Here is a 13,060-nt window from a genome sequence, read left to right as displayed (position 1 = left end):
TATTAGGTAAGGTATATTATATTAGGTAAGCGCTATATAAATCCCTATAACCCACCTCTCTGCAGCCTCTCTGGCCCCCCAGCCCCCTCCCCGTAGCCCGTCCCAGTACAGCACCTGCAGTGCCTGGAGGGGGCAGTAAGCGCTATATAAATAACCGTAACCCACCTCTCCGCAGCCTCTCCTGCCCCAGCTTCAGGTATTTCTTCAGGTACTCGATGCACCTCCCCTCCATGTACTCCTTCCCTCGCTGGATGAAGATCCTGTCCGAGTTCCATCGCTCCTGTGTGATCCTGGCCGCATCCGTGGCCGCCGTGTAGGTCAGTCTGTCCTTGTCGAAGCTGAGGAAGTCGTGTCCGTCGAAGGCGTATTGTCTGAACGCCCCGATGGAGCCGTCGTCCCGGAGCTCACAGCCGTACATGTACTGGACACTGTGGAGACCTGAGGGGGAGAGGGACAGAGGAGAGTGAGGGCTGAGAGAGTGAGGGCCCGAGGAGGGAGCGAGGGTCCGGCACCTCTAGGGAGAGAGTGAGGGGCCACAACCCCCCCCCCCCAACCAGAGCCGTCCTCCCGGAGCTCACAGCTGGACACTGTGGAGACCTGAGGGGGAGAGGGACAGAGGAGAGTGAGGGCGGAGAGAGTGAGGGCCCGAGGAGGGAGCGAGGGTCCGGCACCTCTAGGGAAAGAGTGAGGGGCCACAACCCCCCCAACAGAGCCGTCCTCCCGGAGCTCACAGCCGTACATGTACTGGACACTGTGGAGACCTGAGGGGGAGAGGGACAGAGGAGAGTGAGGGCTGAGGTGATTGAGGGGCTGGGGAGAGTGAGGGTCTGGGGAGAGACTGAGGGACTGAGGAGAGTCAGTGCTGAGAAGAGTGAGGGTCCGACACCTTCAGGGAAAGAGTGAGGGGACCACAACCCCCCAACAGAGCTGAGCTCGGTACATGTACTGGACACTGTGGAGGCCTGAGGGGGAGAGGGACAGAGGAGACAGTGAGAGCTGAGGAGAGTCAGGGCTGAGAAGAGTGAGGGTCTGAGGAGAGAGTGAAGGACTGAGGAGAGTGAGGGTTGAGGAGCAAGCGAGGGTCCGACACCACCAGGGAAAGAGTGAGGGGCCACAACCCCCACCAGAGCCGAGCTCGGTACATGTACTGGACACTGTGGGGACCTGAGGGGGAGAGGGACAGAGGAGTGAGTGATGGACTGAGGAGAGTCAGGGCTGAGAAGAGTGAGGGTCTGACACCCCCAGGGAAAGAGTGAGGGGCCACAACCCCCAACAGAGCCGAGCTCGGTACATGTACTGGACACTGTGGAGACCTGAGGGGGGGAGGGACAGAGGAGAGTGAGGGTCCGACAACCCCCAGGGAAAGACTGTGAACACCCACTCCCCCCCCCCCCCAGCTCTTCCCTCCTCAGACATCCCAGAAACACTCCCCCCCCTCCCCAGCCGTCCTCCCGGGGCTCACTGGATACTATGGGGGGGACTTGAGGAAGCAGCGAGAGTGAGGGCCTCACTGAGCAGCCTGATGAGGAGGGGGGGGGGTGAGCGATGAAATCATCAGGAGAGCGGAGAGGAGGGGGCAGAGTGAGGGACAGAGCGTGGGGGGGGGCAGATTGAGGGACAGAGCGTGGGGGGCAGAGTGAGGGGCAGAGGATGGGGGGCAGAGTGAGGGACAGAGCGTGGGGGGCAGAGTGAGGGGCGGAGGGTGGGGGGAAGTGAGGGAGAAGCGCGGGGGAGGAGTGAGGGAGAAGAGAGGGGGAGGAGTGAGGGAGAGAGCGGGGGGGCAGAGTGAGGGACAGAGCGTGGGGGGGGCAGATGAGTGAGGGACAGAGCGTGGGGGGGCAGAGTGAGGGACAGAGCGTGGGGGGCAGAGTGAGGGACAGAGGATGAGTGAGGGACAGAGCGTGGGGGGGCGACGCACAGAGCGTGGGGGGCAGAATGAGGGATAGAGGATGTGGGGCAGAGTGAGGGACAGAGCGTGGGGGGGGGCAAGAGAATCCTTAACCCCCCCCTCAGCGGAGCTGTTCACCCGGAGCATGTGGAGACCTGGGGGAGTGGGAGGGGGAATGGGGGGAGGGGAGGAGTGATGAGGGCCTGAGGGAGGGGGGGCTAGGGTGCCACACCTCCAGGCAAAGAGAACAGACCCCCCCTTTCTGACTGAGCTGTCCACCTAATTTGGGGTGGGGAGGACGAAAGTAGTGAGGTCTGGTGGAGGGCGGCACGGAGTGTGAGGAAGAGTGAGATCCCTGGGGGGCAATGATACCACCGCCCCCCACTCAAGTAGAAATACAAGTCAAAATGATCTGCGTGACTGCGTCCGTCACCCCCTCCCCCAAACACTGCCCCCCTCTGACCACTCACGCCCCGTCTTCCTGCGTTACTCCCCCAAGTCCTGTTGAATCCTCAGTCACACACCAGGGTGCAGCGGAGTCCCTCACCACCCCTATTACTCACTCCCAGTCTTCATCGGTAATTACCCTGATGTCACTCAGTCCTAGTTGTCTCTGCCCCGGTGTCACTCCACCCCCCTGATCCCCCTCCCCTGGTGTCACTCACCCCCTCTGGTCCCTCTCTCCCCGGTGTCACTCACCCCCTCTGGTCCACCCCCCCCCGGTGTTATTCACCCCCTCTCGTCCCCCCTCCGAGGGTGTCACTTCTCCCCTCCGGTCCCCCCCCTCCCCCGGTGTCACTCCACCCCCCTGGTCCCCCTCCCCAGGTGTCACTCCCCCTCTCCGTCCCCCCCCCTCCCCCGGTGTCACTCACCCCTGGTCTGGTTGACTCGCTCCATCACGGTCCTCACATCGGCCTTGAACACCTGCTCGTGTCCTCGGAAGATCTCCGTGTTCCTCTCCCAGTACTGGGGGTCCTCGGCTGTGATCCCCTCCATCCAGGGGGCCCGGGGCTCCGTCCTGCGGCTCTCACTGGTGTAACCCACCATGGGGACGTCGTCCACGTACCCGACGATGGAGAACTGGGGGGCCCCCGGGAGGCCCCCCGAGAGGGAGGAGTAGAAGTACCGGAGGGAGTGAGAGCCTGGGGGGGGGGAGAGAGAGAGAGTGTCAGAGAAGAGAGCGCAGACCCCTCCCCCGCGGGTAATACCTTCACTCTGCACCCCAAAGAACACTGCCCCCCCACACACCACTGACCCCCCAAACAGAACAGTGCCCCCCCCAATACTTCACCCCGCTCTACTGTGCACATAACTGTCAAATAATAATAGACGGCGGGGGGGGGGGGTGACAGGGGCAGAGAGGGGTGAGGGCAGATTTAGTGCAGGGAGGAGGGTCTCAGAGGGACCTCACTGGGGGGGGGGGTTTATCAACCTCATGAAAAAAACAACCCACCCCCCCCCATGAAGAGTCCGACATTCCCCTCCTCACTCACTCACGCTCCTGACCCCAGAAATACTGAGTTTGGGGGGGGTAGGATCGGCAGCGAGGGGGGGCGCACAAACCAGGGGGCGAGGGGGGGTTAGTTCTGTCAGATGCGAGGGTTTGAGAGGGCGATGACACTGCGGGGCCTCTATTTACATAACCACGCCCCCTCAATGGTGTAGCCACGCCCCTTCAGCGCTCATGGTGGGGCCCGGATGACTCTAACAACGGCCCCGACATCTGTTGGAGCAGAACTGTAAGGAACCCCAAGAGAGCCCCCTAGGTAAACCACTCTCTTATCGACTCTGAAAGGATTAAAGGCCGAGTGTGCCCTGCACTGCGTTTCACCCAATGTCTGCAGGGGAAGCAGCTGAATGTACAGAGCTGGGATCGGAAAACAATACTCCGGGACCCCATAACTGGGGGTCAAGGTGTGACCGGGGAAAGGGGGTGGAGTCACGAGGGGCGGAGCCATGAAAACCAGACTCCAACACTCACTTTTACGCTTTTAAACTCCGCCACAAAAAAGGTAACCAGGACAAACTGACACTACATCTGCCCCGGTTAGTTCACTGATCCCAAAGCGGCTGCGTTTAAAATCCCTCCTGGGGTTCAGGCACCTGCTGCGGAGGCCTCAGTGTGCAAAGAAACTATTAAAGGGTAACAGTGCTGGCAAGAAAACACAGACGGTTAATGCTCCTGCTGCGGAGATCTGTGCGCAAAGGAAAGTTTAGGGAATAATAGTATTTCTTGCGAGATAACTCTTGGGGTTAATGCACCCGCTGCGGAGATCATCCTTGTGCAAAGCAACGTTTAGGGGATAGTAGTACTCCTGGCAAGATAACTCTGGGGGTTAATGCTCCTGCTGCAGAGATCTGTGTATACTCAGCAAGTTTTAGGGGATAATCATACTGGCAAAGAACTCAGACGGTTAATGCTCCTGCTGAAGAGATCTGTGCGCCCAGCAACTTTTAAGGGATATGAGTACTCCTGGCAAGATAACTCAGACGGTTAATGCTCCTGCTGCAGAGATCTGTGCGCAAAGCAACTATTAAGGGATATGAGTACTCCTGGCAAGATAACTCTGGGGGTTAATGCTCCTGCTGCAGAGATCTGTGCACAAAGCAACTTTTAGGGGACAGTACTCCTGGCAAGATACCTCTGGGGGTTAATGCTTCTGCTGCAGAGATCTGTGCGCAAAGCAACTTTTAGGGGTTAATAGTACTCCAGGCAAGATAACTCTGGGGGTTAATGCTCCTGCTGCAGAGATCTTTGCGCAAAGCAACTTTTAGGGGACAGTACTCCTGGCAAGATACCTCTGGGGGTTAATGTTCCTGCTGCAGAGATCTGTGCGCAAAGCAACTTTTAGGGGTTAATAGTACTGCTGGCAAGATAACTCTGGAGGTTAATGCTCCTGCTGCCGAGATCTGTGCACAAAGCAACTTTTAGGGGACAATACTCCTGGCAAGATACCTCTGGGGGTTAATGCTTCTGCTGCAGAGATCTGTGCGCAAAGCAAATTTTAGGGGACAGTACTCCTGGCAAGATACCTCTGGGGGATAATTCTTCTGCTGCACAGATCTGTGCGCAAAGCAACTTTTAGGGGTTAATAGTACTCCAGGCAAGATAACTCTGGGGGTTAATGCTCCTGCTGCAGAGATCTTTGCGCAAAGCAACTTTTAGGGGACAGTACTCCTGGCAAGATACCTCTGGGGGTTAATGTTCCTGCTGCAGAGATCTGTGCGCAAAGCAACTTTTAGGGGTTAATAGTACTGCTGGCATGATAACTCTGGGGGGTTAATGCTCCTGCTGCAGAGATCTGTGCACCCAGCAACTTTTAGGGGACTGTATTCCTGGCAAGATAACTCTGGTGGTTAATGCTCCTACTGCAGAGATCTGTAGGCAAAGCAACTTTTAGGGAATATTAGTACTTCTAGCAAGATAACTCTGGGGATTAATGCCCCTGCGGCAGAGATCTGTGCGCAAAGCAACGTTTAGGGGATAGTACTCCTGGCAAGATACCTCTGGAGGTTGATACTTCTGCTGCAGAGATCTGTGTGCAAAGCAACTTTTAGGGGTTAATAGTACTTCTAGCAAGATACCTCTGGGGGTTAATGCTCCTGCTGCAGAGATCTCTGCACAAAGCAACTTTTAGGAGACTGTACTGCTGGCAAGATAACTCTGGGGGTTAATGCTCCTGCTGAAGAGATCTGTGCGCAAAGCAGGTTTTAGGGGACAATAGTGCTCCTGGCAAGATACCTCTGGGGGTTAATGCTTCTGCTGCAGAGATCTGTGCGCAGAGCAGCTTTTAGGGGACTGTACTCCTGGTGACATAACTCTGGGGTTAATGCTCCTGCTGTAGAGATCTGTGCACCGGCAACTTTTAGGAGACTGTATTCCTGGCAAGATAACTCTGGTGGTTAATGCACCTCCTGCAGAGATCTGTGCGCAAAGCAATTTTTAGGGGATATTAGTACTTCTGGCAAGATTACTCTGGGGATTAATGCTCCTGCTGCAGAGATCTGTGTGCGAAGCAAGTTTTAGGGGATAATAGTACTCCTGGCAAGATAACTCTGGGGGGGTTTTGTGCGCTCAGCAACTTTTAAGGGATAATAGTACTCCTGGCAAGATAACTCTTGGGGTTAATGCTCCTGCTGCCGAGATCTGTGTGCAAAGAAACTTTTAGTGGATAATAGTACTCCAGGCAAGATAACTCTGGGGGTTAATGTTCCTGCTGCAGAGATCTTTGCGCAAAGCAACTTTTAGGGGACAGTACTCCTGGCAAGATAACTCTGGTGGTTAATGCTCCTACTGCAGAGATCTGTAGGCAAAGCACCTTTTAGGGAATATTAGTACTTCTGGCAAGATAACTCTGGAGGTTAATGCTCCTGCTGCAGAGATCTGTGCACAAAACAACTTTTAGGGGATAATAGTATGCCTGGCAAAATAACTCTGGGGGTTAATGCCCCTGCTGCAGAGATCTGTGCGCAAAGCAATGCTTAGGGGACTATATTCCTGGCAATATAACTCTGGTTGTTAATGCTCCTCCTGCAGAGATCTGTATGCAAAGCAACTTTTAGGGAATATTAGTACTTCTGGTAAGATACCTCTGGGGGTTAATGATCCTGCTGCAGAGATCTGTGCGCAAAGCAATGTTTAGGGGATAGTACTCCTGGCAAGATAACTCTGGGGGTTAATGCTCCTGGTGTAGATTTGTGTGTGCAAAGCAACTTTTAGGGGATATTACTACTGCTGGAAAGATACCTTTGGGGGTTAATGCTCCTGCTGCAGAGATCTGTGCGCAGAGCAAGTTTTAGGGGATAATTGTACTCCTGGCAAGATAACGCTGGGGGTTAATGCTCCTGCTGCAGAGATCTGTGTGCAAACCAACGTTTAGGGGATAGTACTTCTGGCAAGATACCTCTGGGGGTTACTGCTCCTGCTGCAGAGATCTCTGCGCAAAACAACTTTTAGGGGACAGTACTCCTGGCAAGATACCTCTGGGGGTTAATGCTTCTACTGCAGAGATCTGTGTGCAAAGCAACTTTTAGGGGATAATAGTACTCCAGGCAAGATAACTCTGGGGGTTAATGCTCCTGCTGCAGAGATCTTTGCGCAAAGCAGCTTTTAGGGGACAGTACTCCTGGCAAGATACCTCTGGGGGTTAATGCTTCTGCTGCAGAGATCTGTGTGCAAAGCTAAATTTTAGGGGTTAATACTACTCCTGGCAAGATACATCTGGGGGTTAATGTTCCTGCTACAGAGTTATGTGCGCCCAGCAACTTTTAGGGGACTGTACTCCTGGTGAGATAACTCTGGGGGTTAATGCTCCTGCTGCAGAGATCTGTGCATCCGGCAACTTTTAGGGGACTGTATTGCTGGCAAGAAAGCTCTGGTGGTTAATGCTCCTTCTGCAGAGATCTGTACGCAAAGCAACTTTTAGGGGATATTAGTACTCCTGGCAAGATAACTCTGGGGTTAATGCTCTTGCTGCAGAGATCTGTAGGCACAGCAACTTTTAGGGGACTGTACTCCTGTCAAGATAACTCTGGGGGTTAATGCTCCTGCTGCAGAGATCTGTGCACAAAGCAACGTTTAGGGGATATTAGTGCTTCTGACAAGATAACTCTGGGGGTTAATGCTCCTGCTGCAGAAATCTGTGCGCAAAGCAACTTTTAGGGGATATAAGTACTCCTGGCAAGATAACTCTGGGGGTTAATGCTCCTGCTGCAGAGATCTGTGCGCAAAGCAACTTTTAGGGGATAATAGTACTCCATGCAAGATAATTCTGGGGGTTAATGCTCCTGCTGCAGAGATCTTTGCTCAAAGCAACTTTTATGGGACAGTACTCCAGGCAAGATTCCTCTAGGGGTTAATGCTTCTGCTGCAGAGGTCTGTGCGCCCAGCACATTTTTGGGGACTGTACTTCTGGCAAGATAACTCTGGGGGTTAATGCTCCTGCTGCAGACATCTGTGCACAAAACAACTTTTAAGGGATAATAGTACTCCTGGTGAGATAACTCTGGGGGTTAATGCTCCTGCTGCAGAAACCTGTGCACCCGGCAACTTTTAGGGGACTGTATTCCTGTCAAGAAAGCTCTGGTGGTTAATTCTCCTTCTGCAGAGATCTGTACGCAAAGCAACTTTTAGGGGATATTAGTACTTCTGGCAAGATAACTGTGGGGGTTAATGCTCCTGCTGCAGGGATCTGTGCGCGTGGCAACTTTTAGGGGACTGTACTCCTGGCAAGATAACTCTGTGGGTTAATGCTCTTGCTGCAGAGATCTGTGCGCAAAGCAACTTTTAGGGGATATTAGTACTTCTGGCAAGATAACTATGGGGGTTAATGCTCCGACTACAGAGATCTGGGCGCAAAGCAACTTTTAGGGGATAATAGTACTCCTGGCAAGATAAATCTGTGGTTAATGCTCCTGCTGCAGAGATCTGTGGGCGCACCAACTTTTAGGGGACTGTACTCCTGGCAAGATAACTCTGGGGGTTAATGCTCCTGCTGCAGAGATCTGTGCACAAAGCAACTTTTAGGGGATATTAGTGCTTCTGGCAAGATAACTCTGGGGGTTAATGCTCCTGCTGCAGAGATCTGTGCACAAAGCAACTTTTAGGGAACTATACTCCTGGCAAGATAACTCTGGGGGTTAATGCTTCTGCTGCAGAGATCTGTGCGTCCAGCAACTTATAGGGAACTATAGTCCTGGAAAGATAACTCCGGGAGTTAATGCTCCTGCTGCAGACATCTGTGCGCAAAGCAACTTTTAAGGGATAATAGTACTCCTGGCAAGATAACTCTGGGGGTTAATGCTCCTGCTGCAGAGATCTGTGTGCAAAGCAACTTTTAGGGGATAATAGTACTCCAGGCAAGATAACTCTGGGGTTTAATGCTCCTGCTGCAGAGATCTTTGCACAACGCAACTTTTAGGGGACAGTACTCCTGGCAAGATACTTCGGGGGTTAATGCTTCTGCTGCAGAGATCTGTGTGCAAAGCTAAATTTTAAGGGTTAATACTACTCCTGGCAAGATACATCTGGGGGTTAATGTTCCTGCTACAGAGTTATGTGCGCCCAGCAACTTTTAGGGGACTGTACTCCTGACGAGATAACTCTGGGGGTTAATGCTCCTGCTGCAGAGATCTGTGCACCCAGCAACTTTTAGGGGACTGTATTGTTGGCAAGAAAGCTCTGGTGGTTAATGCTCCTTCTGCAGAGATCTGTACGCAAAGCAACTTTTAGGGGATATTAGTACTTCTGGCAATATAACTGTGGGGGTTAATGCTCCTGCTGCAGAGATCTGTGCGTGCGGCAACTTTTAGGGGACTGTACTCCTGGCAAGAGAACTCTGGGGGTTAATGCTCCTGCTGCAGAGATCTGTGCGCAAAGCAACTTTTAGGGGATATTAGTACTTCTGGCAAGATAACTCTGGGGGCTAATGCTCCGGCAACAGAGATCTGGGCGCAAAGCAACTATTAGGTGATAATAGTACTCCTGGCAAGATAACTCTGGGGTTAATGTTCCTGCTGCAGAGATCTGTGGGCGCAGCAACTTTTAGGGGACTGTACTCCTGGCAAGATAACTCTGGGGGTTAATGCTCCTGCTGCAGAGATCTGTGCGCAAAGCAACTTTTAGGGGATATTAGTGCTTCTGGCAAGATAACTCTGGGGGTTAATGCTCCTGCTGCAGAGATCTGTGCACAAAGCAACTTTTAGGGAACTATACTCCTGGCAAGACAACTCTGGAGGTTAATGCTCCTGCTGCAGAGATCTCAGTGCAAAGCAGCTTTTAGGGGATAATAGTACTCCTGGCAAGATAACTCAGGCAATTAATGCTCCTGCTGCAGAGATCTATGCGCAAAGCAACCTTTAGGGAACTATACTCCTGGCAAGATAACTCTGGGGGTTGATGCTCCTGCTGCAGACATCTGTGCGCAAAGCAACTTTTAAGGGATAATAGAACTCCTGGCAAGATAACTCTGGGGGTGTAGGAGGCTGGACTGGCTTGTAGTGAGTACCAAGGGGTACTTACACCTTGCACCAGGCCCAGGTATCCCTTATTAGTGTAGAGGGTGTCTAGCAGCTTAGGCTGATAGATAATGGTAGCTTAGCAGAGCAGCTTAGGCTGAACTAGGAGACGTGTGAAGCTACTACAGTACCACAAATGATTATGCACAATATCATAAGAAAACACAATACACAGTTATACTAAAAATAAAGGTACTTTATTTTTATGACAATATGCCAAAAGTATCTCAGTGAGTACCCTCAGTATGAGGATAAGAAATATACACAAGATATATGTACACAATACCAAAAATAAGCAGTATAGTCTTAGAAAACAGTGCATACAGTGTAAAATTACAATAGGATGCAATGGGAGCACATAGGGATAGGGGCAACACAAACCATATACTCCAAAAGTGGAATGTGAATCACGAATGGACCCCAAACCTATGTGACCTTGTAGAGGGTCGCTGGGACTATTAGAAAATAGCAAGGGTTAGAAAAATACCCCACCCCAAGACCCTGAAAAGTGAGTGCAAAGTGCACTAAAGTTCCCCTAAAGACACAGAAGTCGTGATAGAGGGAAAATGCAAGGAAAACACAAATCAGCAGTGCAACAACGATGGATTCCTGACTGAGGGTACCTGTGGAACAAGGGGACCAAGTCCAAAAGTCACAAGCAAGTCGGAGATGGGCAGATGCCCAAGAAATGCCAGCTGTTGGTGCAAAGAAGCTCTTACTAGGCTGAAGAACTGTGAATACTGCAGCAACGACAAGGGCTAGAGACTTCCCCATTGGAGGATGGATCCCCCACGACTTGGAGAGTCGTGCAGAAGTGTTTTCCCGCCGAATGGACGCTAACAAGCCTTGCTAGCTGCAAATCGTGCGGTTAGCGTTTTTGGATGCTGCTGTGGCCCAGGATGGACCAGGACGGTGCAAATTGGACCAGGAGGTAGAGGGGACGTCGAGCAAGACAAGGAGCCCTCACAGCAGCAGGTAGCACCCGGAGAAGTGCCAGAAACAGGCACTACGAGGATGCGTGAAACGGTGCTCGCCTGAAGTCACACAAAGGAGTCCCACGTCGCTGGAGAACAACTTAGGAGGTCGTGCAATGCAGGTTAGAGTGCCGGGGACCCCAGCTTCCGGGTGCACCAAGGATTTCCGCCGGAAGTGCACGGGAGCTGGAGAAGTTGCAAAAGTCGCAAAAACCAACAATGCAGTCTGGCGTGGGGAGGCAAGGACTTACCTCCACCAAACTTGGACTGAAGAGTCACTGGACCGTGGGGGTCTCTTGGACAGTCTTGCTGGATTCGTGGGACCTCGCTCGTCGTCGTGAGAGGAGACCCAAGGGACCGTGATGCAGCTTTTTGGTGCCTGCGTTGGCAGGGGGAAGATTCCGTCGACCCACGGGAGATTTCTTCGCAGCTTCTGATGCAGAGAGGAGGCAGACTACTCCCACAGGATGCACACCAAGGAAAAAAGTCGAGAAGGCAGCAGGAGTGGCGTTACAAGGTTGCAGTAGTCGTCTTAGCTACTTTGTTGCAGGTTTGCAGGCTTCCAGCGCGGTCAGCAGTCGATTCCTTGGCAGAAGGTGAAGAGAGAGATGCAGAGGAACTCTGATGAGCTCTTGCATTCGTTATCTGAGGAATCCCCAAAGAAAGAGACCCTAAATAGCCAGAAAAGAGGGTTTGGCTAGTTAGGACAAAGGATAGGCTAGCAACACCTGCAGGAGCCTATCAAAAGGAGTCTCTGACGTCAGCAGAGGGCACTGGCCACTCAGAGCAGTCCAGTGTGCCAGCAGCACCTCTGTTTCCAAGACGGCAGAGGTCTGGAGCACACTGGAGGAGCTCTGGGCACCTCCCAGGGGAGGTGCAGGTCAGGGGAGTGGTCACTCCCCTTTCCTTTGTCCAGTTTCGAGCCCAGGCAAGGCTGAGGGGTCCCTGAACCGGTGTAAACTGGCTTATGCAGAATTGGGCACCTCTGTGCCCAACAAAGCATTTCCAGAGGCTGGGGGAGGCTACTCCTCCCCTGCCTTCACACCATTTTCCAAAGGGAGAGGGTGTAACACCCCCTCTCTGAGGAAGTCCTTTGTTCTGCCATCCTGGGCCAGGCCTGGCTGGACCCCAGGAGGGCAGAAGCCTGTCTGTGGGGTTGGCAGCAGCAGCAGCTGCACTGTAACCCCAGAAAAGGCAGTTTGGCAGTACCAGGGTCTGTGCTACAGACCACTGGGAGCATGGAATTGTGCCAACTATGCCAGGATGGTATAGAGGGGGCAATTCCATGATCTTAGACATGTTACATGGCCATATTCGGAGTTACCATTGTGAAGCTACACATAGGTAGTGACCTATGTGTAGTGCACGCATATAATGGTGTCTCCAGCACTCACAAAGTCGGGGAATATGCCCTGAACAATGTGGGGGCACCTTGGCTAGTGCCAGGGTGCCCACACACTAAGTAACTTTGCACCTATCCTTTACCAGGTAAAGGATAGACATATAGGTGACTTATAAGTTACTTAAGTGCAGTGAAAATGGCTGTGAAATAATGTGTGCATTATTTCACTCAGGCTGCAGTGGCAGGCCTGTTTAAGAATTGTCAGAGCTCCCTATGGGTGGCAAAAGAAATGCTGCAGCCCATAGGGATCTCCTGGAACCTCAATACCCTGGGTACCTCAGTACCATATACTAGGGAATTATAAGGGTGTTCTAGTAAGCCAATGTAAATTGGTAAAATTGGTCACTAGCCTGTTAGTGACAATTTGAAAGTAATGAGAGAGCATAACCACTGAGGTTCTGGTTAGCAGAGCCTCAGTGAGACAGTTAGGCACTACACAGGTAACACATACATGCACACCTATGAGCACTGGGGCCCTGTGTGACAGGGTCCCAGTGACACATACATATAGGCCACAAACTTATGAGCACTGGGGTCCTGACCAGCAGGGTCCCAGTGACACATAACAAACATACTGAAAACATAGTGTTTTCACTATGAGCACTGGGGCCTGGCTATCAGGATCCCAGTGAGACAGTGAAAACAGTGACTAACACCCTGACATACACTCACAAACAGGCCAAAAGTGGGGGTAACAAGGCTAGAAAGAGGCTACCTTCTCACACAACCCCCCCCCAAACGAAGGACAATAAGGCTGACCTTGGCCAGTTGAGACTTTAT

At 52.4% G+C, this 13,060-nt stretch overlaps 1 protein-coding gene across 1 annotated transcript in view; it reads right to left on the bottom strand.

Annotated features, from left to right (window-relative positions):
* The window catches only part of LOC138301433 (class I histocompatibility antigen, Gogo-OKO alpha chain-like), a 425,484-nt gene that overhangs the window by 200,426 nt on the left and 211,998 nt on the right, over nt 1–13,060 (bottom strand). Inside the window, exons 2-3 of the mRNA XM_069241925.1 lie at nt 2,761–3,030; nt 166–438 (exon numbers count right to left, since the gene is read on the bottom strand). Of these exons, the coding sequence (XP_069098026.1) occupies nt 166–438; nt 2,761–3,030 (543 nt within the window). The remainder of the gene's footprint in view (nt 1–165; nt 439–2,760; nt 3,031–13,060) is intronic.

Source organism: Pleurodeles waltl, chromosome 6, assembly GCF_031143425.1.
Source record: "Pleurodeles waltl isolate 20211129_DDA chromosome 6, aPleWal1.hap1.20221129, whole genome shotgun sequence".
NCBI lineage: Eukaryota > Metazoa > Chordata > Amphibia > Caudata > Salamandridae > Pleurodeles > Pleurodeles waltl.
The sequence above is the reverse complement of the archived record's forward strand: the minus strand, read 5'-3'. Positions and strand labels throughout refer to the sequence as shown.